Here is a 21,336-nt window from a genome sequence, read left to right on the forward strand (position 1 = left end):
GAGGTCTGCTCACACGAACGGACCTCAGTTGCAAGGACACACGCATGACACTCGGCTCTGCTGTACTGCCAGCACGAGCAGAGTGTCATGCAAGTGGATCGCAGTAGTCCCCGTGTGGCCCCAGCCTTATGTGCACGATTTTATTTGCAGCAGATTTTCTTTGCTTTTTAAAGGTGCACAGGTGGCAAAACTGACCCCAGGGGGTAATCCACACATGGCTTCTGCTCAACGGACGCCTTACATTCATGGCGATTGTAATAAATGCAGAATTGATGATGAGATGATGGAGACAGTTGGCAGCAAGTGATGTTAAAGGGAACCTGTCATCAGATTTTTCCCTATTAAACTAAAAGAATCCCCTTCTGCGGCTCCTGGGCTGCATTCTATGAAGGTGCACCTTGGCCCTGACTCCCCTTCCAGACCCCAAAAATAACTTTATAAAACTTGGCCCTTAGGTATGCTAATTATCTTGGTTGGCCAGATGGGCGGGCTTATTTTCTCCTCCTGTCTCCCCCCTCCTGCCACTGATCGCCGTCCTCCTTCATTGATTGACGGGATGACATCATCTTCCTCGTCGCATTTTTGTATCTCGCGCCTGTGCACTTAGGTCTGCTCACACAGGTGCAGTTCGCTCTGCCATATCGCGGACAGAGCAGAAAACTGCTGCCCTCGCTCACGCCTATGAGCTAAATGCACAGGCGTGAGATTATGGGCGGGTATGAGCATGGTGCTGGTGAGGTCATGCACAGCGCCGACGTCACCAGCACCATGCTCGTACCAGCTCATAATCTCGTGCCTGCGCATTTAGCTCACCGGCGCAAGGTAGGACAGCTATGTTTTCTGCTTTGGCTGCAATATGGTAGAGTGAACTGCGCCTGCGCAAGCAGACCTAACTGCACAGGTGCGAGATTTAAAAATGCGAAAAGGAGGATGACGTCATCCCGTCAATCAAGGAAGGAGGATGGCGATCAGCGGCAGGAGGGGGAGACGGGAGGAGAAAATAAGCCCGCCCATCTGGTCAACCAAGGTAATTAGCATACCTTAGGGCCAAGTTTTGTAAAGTTATTTTTGGGGTCTGGAAGGGGAGTCAGGGCCAAGGTGCACCTTCATAGAATGCAGCCCAGGAGCTGCAGAAGGGGATTCTTTTAGTTTAATAGGCACAAATCTGATGACAGGTTCCCTATAAGTCAGGAGGACCAGAGTGCAGTAGTGGAAGACGAGGTGGTGGACGATGAATTCACTGACCCCATCTAGGATGGTGCCATGCACCAGGAAGGGCGTTTTTGTTATAACTATAGTTGGATCCTACTTTGTCCTTTTAGGCCAGAATCACACTTGCTAGTGCATCGCGTGTAACTCGCGTGAGTCTCTCATGGTAGAACCCGGCATGGCCGCACACTATGCATACAGGAGCGTCTGAGCTGCATAGAGATACATGCAACCGACCCGCTCCTGTCAGGAGAGTGTGCGTCCATGCCGGGTTCTACCATGAGAGACTCACGCGAGTTACACGCGAGGCACTAGCAAGTGTGATTCTGGCCTTAAATTGCACACTTTTAGCCCAGGTAGAGGCATTGAAGGTTAGGGTCCCAACAGGGTACGCCTTATTACTGGCTGTTTGACTTGAATTGGACAAATTGTGCACCAACTACCTAATTTTTATCCTTGTTTCTATTTCAGTAATACAGTTGCAAATTCCTTATTTCCATGATCTAGTATTGCATTTCAGTATTCGCTTTAATTGTATTTCCTAAAATAGAACAGCGGTGAAATTGTGGTCAAGCAAACTTCATCTTCCCCGTTATTATTGAAGGCTCCAACTAAATCCTGTTTCTTTAGGTGGAAGCCCTGACAAAGTGCTCAGCTGCCTGGATCTTATATGTTTGGTGTCTTGAAACACCCCCACCCATCATTGTACTGTGACTCGCTGTAGATTTGCGGAGCAGTTACTTACAGCAAATAGAGGGCAGCATTAATAACCCGCAAAGGAACTAATGCACTAGCAGGATGCAGCAAGACCCTCAAGGTGGAGGCATCACAGGTGCAAGAGAAGCAAAACACATCCAATCGATGGAGGGGGCGATACTGGATGATAAAATTGCACTCAATTGCTTGTATAGGGCACCGTTCACACATATAGGTGCACAGTATCTGGCTAGCAGCGTATTAGTTATGCCCATACTATTGACTAGGCGGGCTGCCTAGTATTATATAAGTGCACCATACAGGGATGGGCACTCCAGTATACAAGGCCTACATTAGGGGCCTGGCTGCTAGCTAATTACTGTGCACCTACATGTGTAAACGGCGCCCTATTCAATCCATTTATGTGCAATTTTATCATCCAGCAATCGCTTCTCCATAATTGTGTGTGAGTGATTTGCTGATCTTGCACCTGTGATGCCTCCACCTTATTGGGGGTCTTGCTGCATCCTGCTAGTGCATTAGTTCCTTGGCCAAGGGCAGGTTATAACTGCTGCCCTCTATTTGCTGTAAGTAATTGCTGAATTTTTGGAGGAGATTTTTATCAATCTTTTTGATGCTTTTAGATTTGTGGAGCAGAATCTGACCCCAAACCCTCAAGTGTGTGAGCGTGTCCTAATGAGCACAGAAGGGGTGGCACATGACACTGAGGCTATGTGCGCACGTAGTGTTTATCCCTGCAGAGATTTATGCAGCGATTTGAACAGCACACGTGCGCTTCAAATCGCTGCAGAAAGAGTCCGTAATGAACAAAAAAAAAGCCGATTCCATGCGCTCTGAGTGCAGCCCCTCCCATAGACAGAGCGGGGACTGCAGGCAAGGCGCAGGAAAGAAGTGACATGTCACTTCTTAGAACGCAGCGATTCGTCAGTAGCCGAAGCGCTGCGCTCTAATACGCCACGTGGGTATGGATTAGGCACAATCTTCATAGATTATGCTGGGGACGCAGGACGCATGCAGTTACGCTGCGGTGCAGATTGCAGCATAACTGCATGAAAATACGGTACGTGGGCACATAGCCTGATACTTTCTTTGAGGGAATCCATGCAAGACCACCTTCAGACCTGCACTGGAGATCATGGTGTCTGTCTTGTGCCTTTTTAAATTTCTTTATCAGTACATTATATACTTTTGAAGCAAAATATAGGGAGAAAAAAGGGGGACGTTGGGGGAACAATCAGCCAAGGTGATCAGATCCACCAATGTCTCAGGTGTTGGGGGGAGAATCCACACCTAGGTGTGAAACATCCAAGCATCTCTATCTGCAGCTTCAGCCGGCCCTGATCCCGGAGCAATCTCGTCCATCTGTACAAAGCGGTCTGCTGAGATGTTCGGTGATTGTAGAAAATGCCATGTAGTAAGAAACCTCTCCTTCATTGATTTCTTCTTCATCAGCAAGGGTCTTCAAAGAGAAAATTGGCCAAGAGGTGAAAAAGTTGAAAATAATAAAAGCCCCATGGCAGCCGTGACGTCCACAACTACCTACTTGACCAGTAGAGAGGATAACTGACCTCAGAGTTATCTAGGAGGATCTGCCGCCATAATTCACAATACAAACTGCATACAAACTTGGATAGTTTTTTTTTTTTTACCCTGATTTAAACTGATGTATTCACGTTAAAAAAAATCCAAATCGGAATGTTTCAAAATGAGTCCAACTCTAGCTAGACTAGTATAATACTTCTCAGGCTTGAAAACCTTTTCAAATGGCCATTCTCTTGGATTTTCCTAGTATGTACATCGGCATCATCTGGTCTAAACAGTCTGCTCAGCAATGTATGTAGTGTTTATTGTGACAGATCCACTTTGTTCTGCAATGTCCATGGGTCTCAGAGATTGTGCTGTGTGTACATCTTGGAGGATGCACATTGATATAGCAGTGTCGCACTTGACACCTCTATACATGAGACTTTTACAGATGTCACCAAAGAGCCCCAGCCAGCAGCTACTATTCCCGTTATCCACACGGCTGACTGTTGTATTTGTACTGTACCGTATTTGTGCTGATGGTCGTCTGAGCCAGGGCCTGGGCTGCACGTCATCTCGTGAGACGCGGAAATAACGGACACCTGCGACCTTGGCTGTAATGACGTCCTACGGTGTCTCATCTCCTGAGATGCTGCAAATGCAGAGCACAAACAGCCGCGCATCAGTAAGGCTCAGACAAGTCGCTCTTCTGTTTGGAAAACTGGAAAAATTTGGAACTGTTGCGGTGTCAGTCTCCGTGTGTTGTATTTTGCAATGTTCCTCCATAGGAGATCATTACCTCCATTGTTGCAATATGGTGCTGCAATTTGTTTTGCCTGACCCATCACTGTGTAGTCCAGGCATTAGGCCTAAGACACATGGTATGAAAATCTGAGCAAGTGGAATGCACTAAAACATTGCATTCCACTGAAACCAATATTAGCCTGTGTGCCAGCACCCATGAGCGATTATTTTGTCAGCCCTAATCAGACCGAGAAAACAGTTGCAGCATGCTCTGGGTGCAATGCGATCCTTGTTTCTCTCGCACCCATTCAAGTTTTTGGGGCTAGAGAAACATCGCACTGCAATCGCATTACACCAGTGTACTGCGAGTGCAGAGCGAGAATGGCGATAGCCGACTACGGAGGAGAGAGGGAGATAAATCCCTCTTGCCCCTCCTCAGTACCGGCCCACCCCCCGCAGCTGTGATCCAATCGCACGATCGGACCTCAGTCACAATGACACTCCGCTCCCGCTGTGCTGCCAGTGTGAGCCGAGTGTCATGCATGGATCGTAGTAGTCCCCATGTGGCTCCGGCCTTAATGCACTGCTGTCTCATTGTGTGGCCTGTCTTGGCTTGTGCAACTTTTGGGGACTTTTTTTTACGTAACCTTTTAATCAGTCGCATGTGGTCCATTGGACCCCAAGCGAGTTTGCTTTCATCAGGTTTGGATGGTAGGTAACCGTCCATTTCAGTACTTCCTAACTCGGGCACTCCTCCCTCCTCAGTGCTGCGGCTAAGGTTCACATTTCCGTTGTTTTGCATAAGTCACATGCGTTGCTTGACGCTTGTGACCGATGCGTTGTACAACAGGTGACAAGAATTGGAATTCATTGTCATGATAAAGCGGCTTCTGTTGTAATGCGAGAGAGAACGATCAGCTGAACGTTCACAGTAGCCGGCCGCCGGCTTTTGAGAGCCTTCAGCTGATCGCCCAGCCGCCGCCGAGAAACACACATTCATTTGAATGATTAAACACAGGATCTGAGAATGCGCAGTGAAAACCTAAGGATGCCGCTACTCAAAAAAAACCGTTACATGCTGCACTCCTGCCGCCCGACGGTCAGTCGTTCAACGACTGATCAGTCAGGCAGCGGATGCAACGCAAGGGCATCAGTCGCAATCCGCCGCTCATACAAGTCTATGGGAAACAGAATCCGCCAAACGGATTGCGTTGTTTATCAGAGCGGTGGATTGTGACCATAAACAACGGAAATGTGAACCTAGTCTTAGAGTGTAAGTATTTTGGCGTGACTAACAGAAGATTAAATGCATGCTACCAGTACAGAAGATTATTTGTGCAATTATTGTCAGTTAAACATTTTGCACATTGCATTCTATGGCCTCTGTGAGTCTGACAGTCAATGGAGAAGTTGTAACTCTTATCTGCCTCTGTCTGAGCTCCTCTCACCTTATTTGACCACATCACAGCTGAATGTGCAGAAAAACCAAGAGCCTGTATAAAAGCCAAACTGCAACATTTATAATAAAGCCCAATTGCAAAATTATTTTTAACCACAAATACGTGAAATTAAAGGGAATCTGTCAGCGTTTTTGCGATGTTATCTGGGAGCAGCATGATGTAGACACTGATTCCAGAGTTGTTGCAGTTTCAATACAAGCATTGTTTTATTAGCAGGTGGTTATCACTACAGGACTATTTGTCTCGTGCCATGTAGTCCTGCTGGTCTGTGTAACCCCGCCCACAGTACTGATTGGCAGCTCTGTCACAGTGTACATAGGAATCTGCCAATCAGTTTTGTCGGCGGGGTTACACACACCTTGGCATTTAGAGAACTAGTAGATCTGCTTCATTTAAGCTGCTGCCCCACTGTAATCAAGGTCTCTGACACTACTTACTCAAAGGGGACACCCCACAGAGCTAACACACAGTGGGCTTTGTATTGTGGACGTGTGTGATATATACCTGCATATTTCATAAATTCTCATTCACACACATCTTATAAACCCTGCAGCTTATATTAACAGAACACGGATTTAAAATCTCTCAGAAATAAAATCCACAGCCATATCTGCCGCTGTATACACATGGGGCTCCATTGTAAAGCTGCCCCTACCCCTACAGAAGGTGCAAGCACTCCAGGCCTTACCACTGCTGTGTGCACAATGTCTCTGCCCCTTCATTGCCTCGCAGAGTGTGTGCAGATGGACCAGTATTATCTTATGGGCCCTGTGCTTAAAGATTGGCAGTAAGTGCAATTCACGAATATCATTTTATGGAACAGCATAAAAATATTGATGGCTGTTTAAATGGTGGACATTGATGCCCTTTAGCCGCAGGGTGGAGTTTACTCTGCCATCTGTAAGGATCGTTCTGATGTATATGTCCCTCAGATCCTTGCAACCTACTTTTCTAACCACTGATTGTCCATAGCATGTAGGTGTTTGAGAGGGAAAATGTGCTGTCTGTGCAACCAGGTGAGATGTGAGCATGACGGCAGGGGATCCTCAGGATAAGAAGTGGGAACCGCCTTCATGGGAGGGAAGTATGATGGCAGGGAATCCTCAGGATAAGAAGTGGGAACTGCCTTCATGGGAGGGAAGTATGATGGCAGGGGATCCTCAGGATAAGAAGTGGGAACTGCCTTCATGGGAGGGAAGTATGATTGCAGGAGATCCTCAGGATAAGAAGTGGGAACTGCCTTCATGGGAGGGAAGTATGATGGCAGGAGATCCTCAGGATAAGTGGTGGGAACCGCCTTCATGGGAGGGAAGTATGATGGCAGGAGATCCTCAGGATAAGTGGTGGGAACCGCCTTCATGGGAGGGAAGTATGATGGCAGGAGATCCTCAGGATAAGAAGTGGGAACTGTCTTCATGGGAGGGAAGTATGATGGCAGGGGATCCTCAGGATAAGAAGCGAGACCCGCCTTCATGGGAGGTAAATAAGAGGCCATGATGGCAGATGATGCTCAGGATAAGAAGTAGAAGCTGCCTTCATGGGTGGTAAATAAGATGCCGTCCAGTGCGTCTTTGCGGATCGGAGGACCTATATCTGCAGTGATATTGCCCCCACCATGCGCTTGTTTTATTAGAGATGTGGCCAATTATAGTTAAAGCTTGCCTGTGAAACGTTCTGCCGCTCCAGCCCATCCTCTCCACGGCTCTGGTAGGGTTTGCGTACAAGGCCGCGGCAGTGTCTTTCTGTCTACAGCACATGACCGCTGCTGCCAATCACTGGGCTCAGTGGCGGAGCACTGCAGACAGGCGGTGCTTAAGCGACAGATGTTTTGCCGGTGAGTGAATGAACTTTTGTTCCTCCCTGGTTCTGCGCTGCAGTTTCTCTTGTACAGGAGCGTATTGAGTCCTAGTACTTGTTGGGAGGTGCACAGAAGAGAGCGGTGAGGTGCGTGTGCAATGCCGGGTATCCGTGCCTGGCTGTGCAGTGTATACGTGTGACAGGAGGACGGTATAATACAGTAATCTCCAGGAGTCTGCAGGAAATACTTTATTTTTAGAGCTTTAGGCCAAAGCGAGGACGGAAGATGATAAAGTTCAGTGTGGATCCTCTCCTTCCGTGTGATTGCGGGTTTTCATACACTGTATAGTGTAGTATGGAGGAAGCGGAGACCTTACTCAGCCGCCTTATTGTAAAACGCTGGAACTTCCCTCTGCCTGCGCAGGTCACAGACCTCACAAATCCAGCCAAGGCACGTAGCCAAGTAATGTACAGGAGTAAGTTTATATACTTTTTGCACATCTTTGAGATTGTGCAAACGTTTTGCAACGTGTGTCGTTTCTCCACGAGTCCCTGCCAGTTCTGACACAGTGAGCGGATCTGAGGCGAAACCCTCATGTCGAATCTTTCAGAATTTCCGCCACCAGTGGCAGCAGGCTTCCCAGAATTGTATGCCTGGTCCTGGGGTGACTTCTCTGGAGCAGGCGCACACTAGTGGAAAGTTGCCTCTTAACAAGGGGTGCTGTAGTAAGATGCGGGGACAAAACACCAGCGGTAAGAAATTGGGACCGTAATTACACAAGTGTTTACTATAAACTAGAAATTCCTCAAAGTCAGATATGAAAAGAGCGCGCGGAGGATCTTTCCTGTCGCCCTCTGCCTACATCTCACCCCTGCAGATCAGGTCTCCAGCTGTGTCTGTATCCGTCACGTGAGGCCTCTGCAGCTGTCGCTCTGATGTGGCTTTGGCCTGTGAGAGCCTCTATAGTAACGGAAACCTCCGGCAGCCTCCACTGGAAACAGTGACTCAGGCCGAGCCGCTGACACATCCAACTCCGGACCCTCACTGTAATACCGGACAGTGACCGGCGAGGGGAGGCTCTGATTGTGCACACACTGGGCTGGTGGCCACCAAGGTTAGGAGACTAGATCACAAACTGCCTTCAGACACAGAACTGTATCCCAGGGATTGAGTATTTCAAGAATATTTACATTTCTGAAGACCTAAATGCTGAAGTCTTATTGAGATGTTTCGAGATTAATCCTCACTCTTTACCCCTCCCAAAAAACCTCTGTTACCAGTGTCCATGTTTGGATGTATGTAATGTGTTTTGAACAAATGTCAGTGGACAGCTTCTGTACGATCGCAGCAGGTAATGCCACAAAAACCTGAACCACCATTGTATGCAGCTCTGTAGAAACCTTATTAAGGGTACGTGTCCACGATTAAGACCCGCTGTGTTTTGGACGTGGCGGGTCCTGACCTGTGAGGCCGTGAGTCTCCTCTGCAAGAGACCGCAGCTGCTTGTACCCACAATCCGGGCTCCGGCACTCTCGGTCTTTCTCTTCCGTTCTTCTTGTGAAGCACGCTGGTGACTCCACAGCAAAATATTAACAAGCTGCGGCTCGGAAAGCCACACCGCAGGTCAGTGTTTGCTGTGGAAAAAAGCAAGCACAGTGGGCACAGTCTTTCTAGAAATCCCATCCCCTATGCTTGTACTGTACAACGCAGGGTTGTGGACACAGCTGAAGCATGCTACATCCAAAACACTACAAACACTGATCGTGGGCACGCAGCTTAATCCTACTTTTTTAAGGCAGAAAAAGTACAAATTCAGAGAAATGAGGAACCTTACAGCTATGCAGTCGTTACACAGAAAACGAGGACTACTGGACAAAATACAGAGCGGAAAAGAATATTTTAGAAGGGTTATACATTACTGCAGAGAGGTCTGGGACTAATATTTAATTACTTTAGAAAACTGATTTGTTTTATTCAGTATATGGCATATTTGATAGCCAGATATGCAGAATGGTTCTCTAGAAGAGAAAATCTGTTTGCTGTCTTTATAGATCTATTCAATCTGTAGGATTAGAAAATCTCTTATAAAACACATATTAATATAATCTTTATTTAAGTTGTGTTTGGCTGGGCGGAATATTGGGGCGCCGTAGCTGGCCAGGGATGTCGGGGAGGGGTGGGGGGGGGCGCCGTAGCTGGCCAGGGATGTCGGGGAGGGGGGGGGGGCGCCGTAGCTGGCCAGGGATGTCGGGGAGGGGGGGGGCGCCGTAGCTGGCCAGGGATGTCGAGCAGGGCTGTGGAGTCGGAGCTAATTTTGATGGAGTCTTAGTCGTTATAAAATGTACCGACTCCTAAAATATATAATAAATTGGGGACAGTAGTGCAATGCAGAACGTGATGAATATTTTTTCATAGGAATTTGGGAAAGTTATGAAATGTCCTATAAATGTCTGTTCTATTCCTGATCTAAGGCTGCATTCACAGTGTTTTTGCTGCGTTTTTTGAGGATACGATTGTCAGCTGCAAAAGCAGATCAGCTTTTTTTAAAAACCGCATCACCTGAAAGGTTTCTGAGCTCATAAATAATGCTTTCAATAGCAAAAGCAGATTAGAAAAACGCCACAAACTGACTGCTCATTCTGTGTGAGGATCCTCACAGAACGCTGTGTCTGAATGTCCTATCTTTTCACCCATTGCCTTTGCTGGATGCCCAGAGTCACTGCATTTCACTGAATTATTTTGCCATCAATGTTCGATATTTTTGTAACAACAAATAAATTGTTAGCAAGACACTGGCAGTAAAAGATAGTAAAGCTCCTCACACCAGCCAGTTTCTCCAGGCCTTAGTGGAAAAAGTTCTGCAAGATTACAAACTCAAAAAAGAGCAGGTTATTGCTATTGTAAAGGACAATGCTTCAAACATAGGTACAATGACACTGATGAATGAGAGTAATGAACAATGGCTAGAAGAAAATTTAGAGTTCAGTATGTGTGAGATGGAGCCACAGTGCTGCTCATGTAACTGAGGAACAAACAGATATTACAATAGAAGAACAGCAAAATGATACTTTAGGATTAGATGATCTTGTTGAAGCTGCTTCAAAACACTTTCATATTCATCACATGCATTGTGTTGTGCACACGCTGCAGCTGGCAATAAGAGTCTGCAAGAGGGACCCCGATTTCACACATCCAGCTTTTCACCGGTTTGGCGGATGCGGCACCGTGTATACAGTACAGTGGCAGCGCGACAAACGCCGGTCACATGCTGTCATGTGACCGGAGCATGTGACCCGGAAGTTGCGTCGCTTCCACTGTACTGTATCGTACTGTACTAGCGTGCGCCTCATCCGCCAAACCGTCGAAACGCCGGATGTGTGAAACTGGGTGGACATGCTGGAAATCTAATTGGAAAAGTAAGGAAGTTGGCTATTGCCGCCAGAACCCCTAAAATTGATTCCATCTTGAAGAGACGTGCTGGGAAAGGGGCAATTGTTGATCAAGCCACTCGTTGGGGCAGCACTTATTTAATGACTGAGCGATTGCTTGAACTAAAATTGTTTCTTATAGATATGGTCAACCCTTAAGTAACAAATAAAGGTCAATGGACACAGGTGGCTGAATTGAAAGAATTGCTTAATCACCCATTTTCCGTGACTAAAAACTACAAGCTGAGCATTTAACTTCTGGCATTTTCATAAGGTAGTGAAGAACTTGCTATTTTGCCTGTCCCAAAGAGGAGGTTTAATCGCAGATGGCATTTCTGCTTCAATGAAACGGAGAGAGACACAGCTATTGGAAAATAAAATTCTTCTGTCAGCGGTGTATGTGGACCCAAGTCATCGTATACTGCTTGATGATCAACAGCTTACTAAAGTAAAAGAAGCTCTGACTGAGGTAGCAGTTAGGATGAGCGGCTACAGGACTGCCAGACTGAAGAGGACTTGGGGCCTGACAGTGCCACTGCTGCCATATCTTCATCCTCATCAGATGAGGAGTTTAACTTTGACAAGTATTTGGATGACATGGAGCAGGAAAAGCGATGCCACAAGGAAAAAGATTTCACTCCATCTCTTATAGCAGTAGATTGACCAGATTTCAGTAAAATGTTTCACTTACACTCAAAAAATAGAAAAATTCAACCGTTCATCAAAACTGACTGTGCATGAGGCAATTCCTTTATACCCAGAAATTGTTAGAGATGTTGCCCATGTGGTTACGGCTTTGCCTCCAACCCAACTTACTGTAGAGAGGCTGTTCTCTAACCTTAACATTATTAGGTCAGATTTGAGGTAATCTGCGAAGGAAGATCTGATGGAGGCAATTCTATTTCTTACAACAAATACATAGACTGCACAAATGTTATTTACTATGTTTTTGTTGAGAACTGTTTTTTGCCACTTAGTGTATTACATAGTGTTATATATAACTATGTAATACACTATGTAATACACTATGTAATACACTATGTAATACACTATGTAATACACTATGTAATACACTATTACATAGTGTTATATATAACTCTATGTAAGTAACAAAAAACAGTTTTCAACAAAAGCATACTAAATAATATTTAGTATTGCTTAAATTTAAGTGAAACATTTATTGTAGTGCAATGTGAACATCAGACATTTAATCATTTTTATGATGCAATAATAAAGAGAACATAAAATATATTTATTGGAATAAAACTTTAGAACACAAACTAATAAATTGTAAATATGTAATAAAATATGTAATATATATACGCACACAAGATATATATGTAATCTACTGTATATTACATAGTGTATTACGTATTTACAATGTATTAGTTTTTTGTGTTCTAAAGTTGTATCCAATAAATATATCTTATGTTCTATCCAAATATCTTGATTATTGTATCATAAAAATTATTAAATGTCTGATGGTCACATACACATGTTCATGCACTACAATAAATTTGTCACTTAACTATAAGCAATATATTTAGGAGTCGTGGAGTCAAGGGAAATTGAGGAGTCTGAGTCGAAGGTTTGGCTTACCGACTCCACAGCCCTGATGTCGAGGGGGCGCGCCGTAGCTGGCCAGGGATGTCGAGGGGGGCGCGCCGTAGCTGGCCAGGGATGTCGAGAGGGGGGTGGGGCGCCGTAGCTGGCCAGGGATGTCGAGAGGGGGGTGGGGCACCGTAGCTGGCCTGGGATGTCGAGGGGGGGGGGGGGGGGCGCCGTAGCTGGCCAGGGATGTCGAGGGGGGGCGCCATAGCGGGCCAGGGATGTCGAGGGGGGGCGCCATAGCGGGCCAGGGATGTCGAGGGGGGGCGCCGTAGCCGGCCAGGGATGTCGAGGGGACGCGCTGTAGCTGGCCAGGGATGTCGATAGTTGATAATAGCTTATAAAATGAGTTAAAATCTCCCTTTTAGGCTATGTGCGCACTTACCGGATTTTGCCGCGGATTTTCTGCGGATTTGCTGCTTGTTTCGCTGCAGAAAATGTTCATAACATCTCTGCAGTGAATCACCAGCAAATCCTATGGAGAAAAAAAATCCTGTGCGCACTAGGCAGAATTTGATAGCTGCATGTTTTGCTGCGGAAATCCCGCAGCAAAAACAAGTGCATGTCACTTCTTTTCCGCAGGTAGCTGCGGGTATTCCCTAATCTAATGTAAAAATCACGCAGGGAACAGCTTGCGGAAAAACCGCACCAATTCCGCACCAAATCCGCAACAAAACGCGACAATCCGCATGCGGATTTTGGTGCGGAATTTGGTGCGGATTTTTTCCGCAGGTGATAACATCTTTGAGAGCCTGCGGAATTTACGCAAGGAAATTTCATTTCCCAGTGCGCACATAGCCTTACAGCTAAATTTCTCCCAGGTCTTAGCAATTACTGGGAAATCTGAAAACCGTCAAAAACTGAGCTTTCGAAGCATGACTATCCTGCAATATTGCTTTAGTAGGAAATAGTCATGCCTGAACAAATCCCAGGCACAAAATATGACTAAAAAATGTCAGCTATTTGTGTTAGTTATTCCTGTTCCCTGGTTATCAGTAGAAAACTTCTGTAGATGGGTCACTTGAAAAAATATAAATACTGGCTCTTGAGATGATCTGTCTGACTCCTTAGGCTAAGTTCACATTTCCGCTAAAATCTATCAGTCACAATCTGCGGCTCTTGTAAACAGCGGAATCCGTTTAGCGGATTCCGCTGCTCCCATAGACTTGTATGAGCAGCGGATTGTGACTGATGATGCTGCGTTGCACCCTCCGCCCGACTGATCAGTCGTGGAACGACTGACCGCCGGGCGGGGGGAACGCAGCATGTAACGTTTTTTGAGCAGCGAGATCCGTCGGATTTCGCTGCGCATGCTCTCTGGCTCCCTGCACACGTCACCAGCTTTGGTTGGTTACCCGATATTTACCCTGGTTACGGTGCAAGGAGCCAGCGCTAAGCGGTGTAGGCCCGTAACCAAGGTAAATATCGGGTAACCAAGGTAAACATCGGGTGCTTTGCTGTTACCCGATATTTAGGCTGGTTACGTGTGCAGGTAGGCCGACACTTCCCCGCTCGGCCCCGCCCCCTCCCGCACTCCGCACATGTATGTACACACACACACACACACACACACACACACACACACACACACACACACACACACACACACACACACACACACACACTCACCTGTCCCCAGCCATGTAGACCGCAGCACTTCCACTGACATCCTCAGCGCCTGGCCCCGCCCCCCGCTCGGCTCCGCCCTTTCCCGCACTTTGCATGTGCACATACATACATACATACATACATACAGACATACATACATACAGACATACATACATACATACATACATACATGCATGCATGCATGCATGCATACATACATACATGCACATACACACACTCACTCACTCTCACATACACTCACCTGTCCCCAGCCATGCAGACCGCAGCACTTCTACTGACATCCTCAGCGCCTGGCCCCGCCCCCCGCTCGGCTCTGCCCCCGAACTCCGCCCCCCGCACACAACGGAATCCGACAAAGAATTCTGTTCTTTGTCATCCGTTGTACAGCGTTGAACAGCGCATCAGTCACATGCGTCAAGCGACGCATGTGACTGATACAAATCAACGGAAATGTGAACTTAGCCTGACAGACATCATCAGAATGGGACCTATTGTTTAATCAAGATTTTTTTTTTTTTTTTTTCCCATTACTATCTTTGTTTAAAGGGAACCTGTCAACAGATTTGGTGATTATAAGCTGCTGCCACCACCAGTGGGATCTTATATACAGCATTCTAGCATGTTGTATATAAGAGCCCAGGCCGCTGTGTAGAACGTAAATCACTTTAGAATACTCACCTAATGGTCAGTGCGGTCGAACCACCCTTAAGGTGAGTATTATAAAGTGAGTTTTTACATTCTGCAGAGCAGCTTGAGCTCTTATATACAGTATTCTAGAATGCTGTATATAAGAGCCCACTGGTGGTGGCTGCAGCTTATAAGCTCCAAATCTGGTAACGGGTTCCCTTTAACCAAAGTGAATTAAAAGTTTTCACACTGGGTATGTAGGCTTTTTTAGACTTTTTTTATTTTACGAATGGGTTTTCAGTAGTTTTCTTACCATCTGAGGCCTCCCACATTGACGTCTAAACACACACAATAGCCACAGTCAGGATTGGCATTAGACTTTTGTGGCCATGTACATGTGTTGTTTCCTAAAGCAGCAGGAAATAGGTGTCTAAAAAAAAAGACCCTGTGGCCGGTGTGCAAATTGAAAGGGTTATTTATTTTTCAATACTGATCATAATAAAAAAAATCTCAAATTTTAATAAATTAAATTTAACACAAAAACTTGATTTTAAATAGATAAAATATTTTCTGATGACCATTTTAAAGGGCTTGTGTGAGAACTCCAGATCAATCCAAGGGATTGGTGGATAAATGGTAACACTGGGCAGCAGTCACTAATATGTGCAGAGGAGTGGTGCTCACCGCACATTGCTTAAGGCCGCTTTACACTCAGTGACATCGCTAACGAGATGTTGTTGGGGGTCACGGAATTCATGACGCACATCCGGCCTTGTTAGTGACGTCGTTGCGTGTGAAACGTACGAACGACCGCTAACTATGAAAAAATACTCACCTAATCGTTCATAGTTGACACGTCGTTCTATTCCTGATTTATGGTTGCTGCTTTTGCACGCAGGTTGTTGGTCGTTCCTGAGGCAGCACACATCGGTACGTGTGACACCCCAAGGAACGATGAACAGCTTACCTGCGTCCTCCGGCAACGAGGTGGGCGTGTCTTTCCTTCGGCTGCTCTCTGCTTCTATTGGCCGCCTGCCGTATGACGCCGCATGAACCGCCCCCTTAGAAAGGAGGCGGTTCGCCGGCCACAGTGACGTCGCAGGGAAGGTAAGTATTTGTGACTGGGCCTAACAATATTGTGCGCCAAGGGCAGCGATTTGCCCGTGACGCAGAAACAACGGGGGCGGGTACACTCGCTAGCTAGATCGCAGTGTGTAAAGTGGCCTATAGATACCTCCCTTTCTGCTGATCACTGGGGTCCTGGGCGATGAACCCCTCCCACCCATGTTCTGTAGATGACTTTTATGGCTTCAGTAATTTGTGTGATTCCATAAATACTTCAGTACTCGGCCTGAACTGAAAAAATAATTTGGTTAGATCTGCGGCCAAATCTTACAAGATGCATATGAGATCCCCCGATATCCCTGAAAAGGGTACGGTTCCACTTGCGTATGACTCATGAGTCTCGCATCGGTATCACCCGGCGCGGCACGCACTCTCCTGACAGCAGTAGGTCGGCTGCATGTATTTCCATGCAGCTGCACGCTCGTGTCCGGAGAGCGTCAGGCCGTGCCGAGTGATACCGATGGAAGGATGTGGGGTTTATATTCCTGGAGCCTGATGCTTCTCTCCCCATGTTGGTGGACGGTCGGGGGGCTTCTTTAGGTCTTGTGCGCACTGGAAAATGTAATTTTCTTAAGAAAATTCTGCAGGGTCTGAAAGAATACCGCACCCGCGGTAAAAAATGCGGCAAACCACACCCGAAAAAACGTGAGCGGTTTGCTGCGGTTTTACCGCGGTATTCGCGGCATTGCTGCGGTTTTGCCGCATGCGGGTTGGTACATGTGCTTTAATGCATTCCACGCAATAAAGCACATTGAAAACAAAAAAAAAGTAATTTCCTTCTGAGATAGATAGTAGATAGAAGAATAGATAGTCCCTGTGAGCACACGCTGCATTTCTCCCGAGCGGTAATGTGTTGTTCAAATGTCCTGTAGTTAGCTCTGCTGTCTCGTTGCGAGGCTGCATTCAGCAGTGTCAGTCGCGGCTGGATGCAAGCATCGCAGGACGTGGATTACGCCGGAGCTGTGTGTTTCGGGGGGTTAATAAAGGGGTGAACCAGGGGCTTTTTTGTTTTATTTAAAATAAAGGATGTGTGTGTGTGTGTGTGTGTGTGTGTGTGTGTGTGTGTGTGTGTGTGTGTGTGTGTGTGTGTGTTTATTCACTTTACTTATGGGTTGATCATGTCAGCTGTCTCATAGACGCTGCCATTATCAAGCCTGGACTTGGTGGCGGCGATCCGCCGCCATTAACTCCTTATGTTACCCTGATTGCCACCGCATCACGGCAACAGGAAGAGCCGGGGACACTCCGGGACTACCGCATAATGGATGCGACAGTCCCGGGGCAGCTGCGGCCTGATATTCTCGGCTGCAGGAGGAGGGGGGACATTAACCCTGCCCCTCGCCCTCCCCAGCCTGAGAATACCAGGCCACCGCTGTGTGCTTACCTTGGCTGGAAAGTAAAAATACGGCGGAGCCCACGTGTTTTTTTTTTTTTTGTTTGATTTTTTTCCCTCTATATGTACGTTTGATTTGCATGTGTATTGTATGTGTCGGAGTGTGGTGTGTGTTCTATGTCTGTGGTGTGTGTGTTTACGATATGTGTGTGTGTGTGTGTGTGTGTGTGTGTGTGTTTACCCTCTGCTCCGCTTCCTCTTCCTGTAATGACATCACTTCCCTGCAAAACCGCAGGCAGCGATGTACATTACCGGAGGTAAACCGCGAAATACCGCAGGGAATAACGCAGGAAAACGCAATGAACCGCACAGAATTTGCGGCCTGCGTTATTCCCTGCGGGATTTCACGATTACATGGCAGTCAATGGAGTGAAATCCCGCAGCGATGTGCGGAAAAGAAGTGACATGCAATTGTTTTTGCTGTGAGAATCCCGCAGCAAAACATGCAGCTGTCAAAATCCGCATAGTGCGCACAGCATTTTTTTTTCCCATAGGTTTTGCTGGTGATTCACTGCAGAGATGTTATGAACATAACATGCAGTGAAACATGCAGCAAAACCGCGGGAAAAACCGGTAAGTGCGCACAGGGCCTTATTGAAATGTTTTGCCCTCGGCAGTGTGTGGGGAGATAGGATAGTGAGTGATAAATGGCTGAGGATCATGTGCTGTCGTATTGTGACTCCTGGAACATCATCTGTTTTAGGCGTTTCACCACCATAAATTATGTATCGTTACATCGTTTTTTTTTTTCTGCTTTTATTTATTGCTCCTCTTTTATTATGCAGCGTAGCACAAATACATGTTCCTGCCTGTAAAGCCGCACACCTGCTCCTCTATGGAAGGCACTCGCTTGTTTTCTTTTCCACAGCTCTCAGTGCTCATGCTTATGACCGTATCGGCTTGGCTCCTGAGCAGGCTTCCTACACCGGGACCCAAGATGTAATGTACCATCACGTCCTATGTCATTATGGGGTTAATGGTCTTTAAAGGGAACCTGTCATCATAAATTTAGCTATCCACCTAAAAGTTTCCCCCTCTGCAGCTCCTGGGCTGCATTCTAGCAAGGTTCCTGTAGTTTTTCTTGCCCCTTTTATCCCAAAATAAACACTTTAGAAAGTAGTACCTGCTCGTATGTAAATTTTCTCAATTTTCCATGTGGGCGGTCTGTCTGGTGTCTGTGCCTGTCCTCCTACCGATTTACGCCCCCCCCAGAACGCTGAATTTCAAACCTCAAGACGCCGCCCCTGGGCGCCTGAGGTCCTGCGCATGCGCTCTGCTACCGTAGCGGGACAGTGCACAGCGTGCACGTGTGACCGCTGGTGACTGTATGCGCAGGCACGATGTTATGGGCGGCGCTGTGAGTGTCCTCAGCAAGTGCCGCCCATAACCTCGTGACCTCGTGACGTTTCAGCAGACAATGTGTGACTTTGTTTTTACATGTTTTGTTTACTATTGACGTCGCTAAGATGCTCGCCGCGTCGCCCGGTTCAATAAGGTGTCCTGCTCCGTCCGCTCCTCCCATCTATTTCCTGCTGCAGGGCAAGATGGGAAGGAGGGGACGTCCGGGCATCATTCCTCCAGCGCTTGCGCATAACGCTGGAGGCAGAGAGGAAAGTGCAGTCACGAGGTTATGGGCGGCACTTGCTGAGGACACTCACAGCGCCGCCCATAACATCGTGCCTGCGCATACCGTCACCAGCGGTCACACGTGCACGCTGTGCACTGTCCCGCTACGGTAGCAGAGCGCATGCGCAGGACCTCAGGCGCCCAGGGGCGGCGTCTTGAGGTTTGAAATTCAGCGTTCTGGGGGGGGCGTAAATCGGTAGGAGGACAGGCACAGACACCAGACAGACCGCCCACATGGAAAATTGAGAAAATTTACATACGAGCAGGTACTACTTTATAAAGTGTTTATTTTGGGATAAAAGGGGCAAGAAAAACTACAGGAACCTTGCTAGAATGCAGCCCAGGAGCTGCAGAGGGGGAAACTTTTAGGTGGATAGCTAAATTTATGATGACAGGTTCCCTTTAAGACTCTGCCACTAGACACCACCTATTGGTCCTCTGAGCAGAGGATGCCTCCATGGACAGCAAAGCATCAAAAGTGATCAGTAGATGTTGCTGTGTATATGTGGGTGTCTTCTGTCTTCAGTTTCCTGACAAACCTGCTATCGTTTGGCTTCATACGTAGTCGCTCTTTATGGCTCTTAGGGAAATTTGTACAGCGCTACACACTATGTTGACACTAAATAAGCAATGACAAATAACTATTAGTGATGAGTCTTAATGGGTTATTCTTTCCTGTTGGTAGGTGGTCCGATTGTGCCAGAATCAGAGGCTTGCTCTGAAGAACAGCCCACCCTATATCCTGGACCTTCTGCCCGACACGTACCAGCACCTCCGCACCATTATGTCTCGCTACGAGGGGAAGATGGAGATTCTTGGAGAAAATGAGTACTTCAGAGTTTTCATGGAGAACCTTCTGAAGAAAACAAAGCAAACAATTAGTCTTTTTAAAGAAGGCAAAGAACGCATGTATGAGGAGAATTCTCAACCAAGGTTGGTGTGCGTCATATTTCTAGGGCGATGGGGAAAAATGACATTTTGGGGTGCCTCTCTAACCCTCTTAATGACTAGTGGCTTACATTTTTGTAACAGATCACTAAGGGTTATAAGGTGCGGTCTCAGGAGCTGAGCCTGCCTCATGCCAGGTAGACGCCGGCTGGGTTACATTATAGCCCACATCGCTGTGATTGCAGTGACCAGAGCACGGAGTAACTGATCTGTGCAATTTAACCATTCACATGTCTCTATTAATCACTAACTGGCATTTAAATGGAACCTGTCACCAGATTTTTCCCAATGAAACTAAAATAATCCCCTTCTGCGGCTCCTGGGCTGCATGCTATGAAGGTGCACCTTGGCCCTGACTCCCCTTCCAGACCCCAAAAATTACTTTATAAAACTTGGCCCTTAGTTATGCTAATTACCTGTGTTGGCCAGATGGGCGGGCTCATTTTCTGCTCCTTTCCCCTCCTCCTGCCGATGATCGCCGTCCTCCTGTCTTGATTGACGGGGTGACTCTCTGTCCTCCTCCTCGTCGCATTTTTAAATCTCGCACTTGTGCAGTTAGGTCTGCTCGCGCAGGCGCAGTTCGCTCTGCCATATCGCAGCCAGAGCAGAAAACATAGCTATCCTAGCTCGCGCCGGTGAGCTAAATGCGCAGGCGCGATATTATGGGCGGGTACGAGCATGGTGCTGGTGAGGTCGGCGCTGTGCATAAGCCCGCCCATCTGACCAACCAAGGTAATTAGCATACCTTAGGGCCATGTTTTATAAAGTTATTTTTGGGGTCTGGAAGGGGAGTCAGGGCCAAGGTGCACCTTCATAGAATGCAGCCCCGGAGCTGCAGAAGGGGATTCTTTTAGTTTATTAGGTAAAAATCTGGTGACAGGTTCCCTTTAAATGAAGCAGTTGTCGGAGTGCATGTGTTACCATGGCAACCAGGGACGTTAAGTGTCAGCTTGGTCCACGTATGAGACTCTGCCAGAGGCTGGAGTTCATACAAGAATAGTATTTATGTATATAAGCAAATGATCACAGGTTCCAAAACAGTACAGTAATGTAAAAAAAAATACATAAGCTTAAAGGGAACCTGTCACCAGATTTGGAGACTATAAGCTGCGGCAATCACCAGTGGGCTCTTATATACAGCATTCTAACTTGCTGTATAATGTAAAAATCACTTTTTAATACTCACTTAACGGGCGGTGTGGTACAGACCGGACATAGGGGCGTCTCCGTTTTCCGGGTGCGGCGCATCCTCTTTCAGGCTAGCTTTGTCCCCCTTCTTCTTAAGCCTGGGTGCATGATGTGTCCTATGTCATGTACATTAGCCGGCATTGTGATCCTGAGCAGGGCTTATAGTCGCCAAATCTGGTGACCGGTTCCCTTTTAAAGCGCACCAATCACCAGGATTTTCCTATATAACCTAAAGCCAGTGCTATACTGGCACTATCAGGCTGATTCTATACATGGCTTTAGTTGTCAGTTTGGATGTATAGGTTTTGAAAC

The 21,336-nt window shown here is 47.0% G+C and overlaps 1 protein-coding gene across 1 annotated transcript in view; it reads left to right on the forward strand.

Moving 5' to 3' along the window:
• CBL (Cbl proto-oncogene) overlaps nt 1–21,336 on the forward strand; it is a 103,780-nt gene that overhangs the window by 7,529 nt on the left and 74,915 nt on the right. The window contains exon 2 of the mRNA XM_075328863.1: nt 19,574–19,821. Within this exon, the coding sequence (XP_075184978.1) occupies nt 19,574–19,821 (248 nt within the window). The remainder of the gene's footprint in view (nt 1–19,573; nt 19,822–21,336) is intronic.

Source organism: Anomaloglossus baeobatrachus, chromosome 11 (assembly GCF_048569485.1).
Source record: "Anomaloglossus baeobatrachus isolate aAnoBae1 chromosome 11, aAnoBae1.hap1, whole genome shotgun sequence".
Taxonomy (NCBI): domain Eukaryota; kingdom Metazoa; phylum Chordata; class Amphibia; order Anura; family Aromobatidae; genus Anomaloglossus; species Anomaloglossus baeobatrachus.